The sequence below is a fragment of the Palaemon carinicauda genome, chromosome 23, assembly GCF_036898095.1.
Source record: "Palaemon carinicauda isolate YSFRI2023 chromosome 23, ASM3689809v2, whole genome shotgun sequence".
Lineage (NCBI taxonomy): Eukaryota > Metazoa > Arthropoda > Malacostraca > Decapoda > Palaemonidae > Palaemon > Palaemon carinicauda.
This window is the reverse complement of record NC_090747.1, coordinates 103974319-103979318: the sequence shown is the minus strand read 5'-3', so window position 1 is coordinate 103979318 and position 5000 is coordinate 103974319. Positions and strand designations below refer to the sequence as shown.

General features: G+C 33.0%; 2 protein-coding genes across 2 annotated transcripts in view; one reads left to right on the top strand and one right to left on the bottom strand.

The window, feature by feature from the left end:
• LOC137617328 (Na(+)/citrate cotransporter-like) overlaps positions 1 to 5000 on the top strand; it is a 105586-nt gene that overhangs the window by 51749 nt on the left and 48837 nt on the right. The window lies entirely within an intron of this gene.
• The window catches only part of LOC137617039 (zwei Ig domain protein zig-8-like), a 16694-nt gene that overhangs the window by 6067 nt on the left and 5627 nt on the right, over positions 1 to 5000 (bottom strand). Inside the window, exons 3-5 of the mRNA XM_068346891.1 lie at positions 4616 to 4693; positions 3784 to 3916; positions 3292 to 3348 (exon numbers count right to left, since the gene is read on the bottom strand). Coding sequence (XP_068202992.1) covers positions 3292 to 3348; positions 3784 to 3916; positions 4616 to 4693 — 268 coding nt within the window. The remainder of the gene's footprint in view (positions 1 to 3291; positions 3349 to 3783; positions 3917 to 4615; positions 4694 to 5000) is intronic.

Sequence of the window (5000 nt, the reverse complement as noted above, 5' to 3'; positions counted from 1 at the left end):
ATGGGTTCACAACAATGGTTCCCAAAGGGATTTCATCTGAGCTTCAGCCTGTCTGTCTTTCCTCCAAGGCTTCAGCAGTGAATTCTGTTGTTCTCCTTTTGAGTTACTTTGGTTGAATAATAATAGTAATAATGATGATACTAATAATCTGGATGTTTTAAATAAGCAATTTGAATTTCCATTTACTCGGTTGTGGTAGCCTATTGGAAACGTCCCTGCTTGGCGATCTACTAGACAGGTTCGAGACCCGCTCAAGCTCGATAGTTTCTTGTAGTGTCTGCAACCTATCCATCCTTGTGACCTAAGGATAGGGTTATAGTGGAGCCTATATGTCTACCTGCAAAGTCATTTGCAGCCATTCCCTGACCCTCCCTGGTCCTAGCTTGGGTAGAGAGGGGCTTGGCCGCTGATCATATGTGTATGTGGTCAATCTCTAGGGCATTGTCCTGCCAGGATAGTGGTTCCCATCCTTAGTACATGTATCCCCAGTGGTATATTTTTACACTACAAGGGGTACATTGTATCTGAGAGAATAGTCAGTACTGCTTAATACATGATGTAATCTGTATTGATATTAAATAGTAAAATTGTATCACAGTATCAATTTCATTGTTTCTCTTTTTCATACTCAATTTTAGGGGTACACAGGAATCTATAAAAATGCCCATTAAGTACAGAAGAATAGAAAGGTTGGGAACCTCTGTGCTAGGGCAGTGTCACAGTCCCTTGCCTCTGCCATTCATTATTATTATTATTGTTATTATTATTATTATTACTATTATTATTATTATTATTATTGTTATTATTATTATTATTATTATTATTATTATTATTATTATTATTATTATTAAATACTAAGCTACAACCCTAGTTGGAAAAGCAGGATGCTCTAAGCCCAAGGGCCCCAACAGGGAAAATAGCTCAGTGAGGAAAGGAAACATATATACGCACCTCTAAACTAATCTTTCCCCTTACTTTTTTTATTTTCTACTTTCTCAAACAGCTTCTACATGATTGGAGCTCCCTCGTCATTTAGAGCAATTGAGGCAGTAAATTATACAGCAATTATACAGTAATTTTGCAAGCATCATCGTAAAAAGAAAGAACCCTTTAAAATACTATAGATTTTTACTTGGTTAATCATTAATTCCTTCGTTCAACGGTGTAATTCGCCCAAAGCGGATTGGAGTTTATGCCTTGGACATACCTGTGATATTTTCTCTTCCTCAATCTATTATACAGTATTTGACGGACATTCAATCTCTCATTTTTATTTCCTAAATGTTTTTTTCCTTCTTTTAGGGCAAAGATAATTTCACCTTTCCAATAAAGAGAAAGTGTTTGGGTATATATATATATATATATATATATATATATATATATATATATATATATATACAGTATATACATATATATATATATATATATATATATATATATATATATATATTGCTGATGAGGGAAGGAAATAAGGAAACTGACAGAATAGTGTGCCTGAATCTACCCTCAAGCAAGATAACTTTAGCCCAAGACAGTAGTGAATATATTCACCTTTTCAGAACATAATTACAAATTTATCCACCTCAGCATGCATGTCTTACTACCATCAAATGTCTGAAAACAGACAGAGTGGTCCCCTAGGGCCTAGACCTTCCTCTAGAGTCTCTAGACGCTTGGTGTCATTCTCCGCAATTTTGCTAAAAACAGCACAAGTTGAAGGACCTTTACTGCCTGTGCATAATTTCATTCATAGCTCATGAATAACAATCGAGGCTCCATCTAGTGGCAAAGCTCCTCCTTGATGTACAAGCATCATACATCGAGGTGTCATATGAATATTTACTCGTTGCTGTTCTTAGAATGTTTGATTTTATTTGTTTATTACTTCTCTTTTAGTTTATTTAGTTCTTTATTTCCTTTCCTCACTGGGTCATGGGGCTGCAGCTTATCTAATAATAATAATAATAATAATAATAATAATAATAATAATGATAACCACAATCACAACCACAACCACAACAATAACAACAACAACAATAATAATAATAATAATAATAATAATAATCAACAACAACAACAATAACCACAACCACAACAATAAAACAACAGCAACAACAACAATGATAATAATAATAATAATAATAATAATAATAATAATAATAATACTTCGTACTAACTATTGGTCAGTGAAAAGCAAGAGAAATAAATCCTCAAAGCATATCAAGGTTAACAGTAGAAGAAGCGACAAGTTACAAGTTTGGCAGATGATAGTAATGCTAATGAGAATGAAGGTATTGCTGATGAGAGAGAGAGAGAGAGAGAGAGAGAGAGAGAGAGAGAGAGAGAGAGAGAGAGAGAGAGAGAGAGAGAGAGAGAGAGAGAGAGAGAGAGAATTCAAAATTATATTGCCCAAGCTTTCTGCTTAACAGTTTGTCATATTGGCTAATCAGATTTCGCTTTTCGTTCTATACTACTATGATTTCTACTTATTACGTAGTTTCTCGTTTGGCTGGGATGAATTCAAAGGTCCATCCCAGGCATCTTACCTGTCTTACATGCGATTAGAATATATACGAATCAAAAATATGAAACACCACAAGATTTTTTAATATTGGTTTCAAATTTTTAAAAAAGATCTTAGTAACAGAAAACCAATTACGACAACCAAGTCAAAATGAAAAGTCTTCATTTTAGTAAGTACCAGAGGGGCACTCAGTAGAGCACAGACCTCCGCCATGGCAGCTTATTTCTCGAATTTTTGCTCGACCTTGACTTTGTCCTTTGACCTTTAACGTGTATTAAATGGTGTTGGATTTTCATACACTCGGATATGAACCAAGTTCGAAGTCTCTGTGACAACGACGTCCAAACTTGTGGCTGATTACGTGAATTGGACATTTTGCTTGACCGTGACCTTGACCTTTGACTTGGACCTTCCTAAATTTAATTATTTCTAGCTTTTTACGTAAACATTAATCCCTGCAAGTTTCATTACTCTACGATTAAAATTGTGGCCAGGAAGCTATTCACAAACAAACAAACATACACACGAACAAACATAAACAGGGATAAAACATCACCTCCTTTCAACTTCGTTGGCAGAAGTAAATATATGATGACTTATAGTGATCAAATTATTAAACTTCATCAATAACCTAAAATCAATTCAATTTCTTCTATTCATTATCAATTGTAATATAACTATGGATTTTATGTGGGATTCCTGCAAAGATAGAAACTCATAAAGAGTAAAAAAAAAAAAAAAAAAAAGAAATAATAATTATATCATACCATATTTTCTGTTTGATGATGCCATTTTGTACAGCTGTCCTTCAAATTCGTCCTTGGCTGAAAAAAATGAGAAAAATTAAGTCTAATGTAGGATATGTACACTATGATAATATTTATAAATAGTATTATCATTCTTCTGTGTTACCTTGTTAATAATAATAATGATAATAATGATATAAGATGTTTAAGATAATAATAATAATGATAATAATAATAATAATGATAAAAGATGCTTAAGATATTAATAGTACTAATAATAATAATATTAATAAATGTTAACAACAACAACAACAACAACAACAACAATAATAATAATGATAATGATAATAATATCAAACATTTTCTTGTCAAGACTTATGAAAACAATACAGATAAACAACATCTATTCTCACATTATTCTTCATATAATAAAACTTACTTCTTAACATCCAATTAGAAGGAGAGAGAGAGAGAGAGAGAGAGAGAGAGAGAGAGAGAGAGAGACTGACTTACTCGTAACCTTCAGGAAGAAATTCCGGACAATCTTCGGCCTAGAATTTACTTGACATTTGTAGACTCCGGAGTCCTTCGGTTGACTATAGCGGATTTGCAGCGTCCAGTCGTCGGTTCTCTCGTCGTGAAATACCTGGAAAATACGGTTGTGGTTTTTCTTCTTTCCTTTTTCGCTTTTTCTTTTATTTTTGTTTAGTTTTAATTGTCTGAGGTCGTTTTTTCGTTATTATTGTTATTATCATTATTATTATTGTTATTGCTATTATTATAAAGATAAACATCCTTTATTATTATTATTATTATTATTATTATTATTATTATTAGTAGTAGTAGTAGTAGTAGTATTGAAATTTTTTATTATTATTATTATCATTATTATTATTATTATTATTATTATTATTATTATTATTATTATGTTGTTATAATTATTATTATTTATTATTATTAGAAAATTATTATTATCATTATTATTATTATTATTATTATTATTATTATTATTAGCTAAGCTACAACCCTAGTTGGAAAAGCAGGATACTATAAGCCCAAGGGCTCCAACAGGGAAAATAGCTCGGTGAGGGAAGGAAATAAGGAAACAAATAAACTACGAGATAAGTAGTGAACTATTGAAATAAAATATTCTAAGAACAGCAACAGCATAAAAAAAATCGTAAATAAATTATAAAAACTTAAAATGAAAACAACAAGAGGAGAAATAAGATAGATTAGGAAAGAGGGAGAGGGTGGGAAGGGTTGAATCTGTGTGTGTGCGTGTGTCTGTTTGTCAGTCAGTTCATGAAACCTTTCATATGTTTGTCTGTCTGCTTTCAATTACCTTTATCCTTTCATCTCTTGTATAAGAAACAGGACCTATCGTCAGAATGTGGAAGTCGCGCACTCTCATCCAGGTTACCTGAAAGAAAGATGTAGTTATCAGAATTATAGACTTTTGGAACCTGTTGGCAGGCGTAGTAAAGATTACAAACGTGATAAGAGTGTCACGCCTGAGATGGTGTGGCCATGTGGTGAGGATGTATGGTGGGGAGAGAGTGAGGAGAGCTTGTGATGAACCAGTTAGGAGAAGATCTAGATGGAGGTAGAGAGGGGGAGATACGGTGAAGGATGATTTGGGGAGGAAAGGTTTGGTGGAAGAGGATGCCTTTGATAGAAGGCATTGAAGAGGGTGCATCAGGCATCCGACCCCTTAATGTAGGGATAAC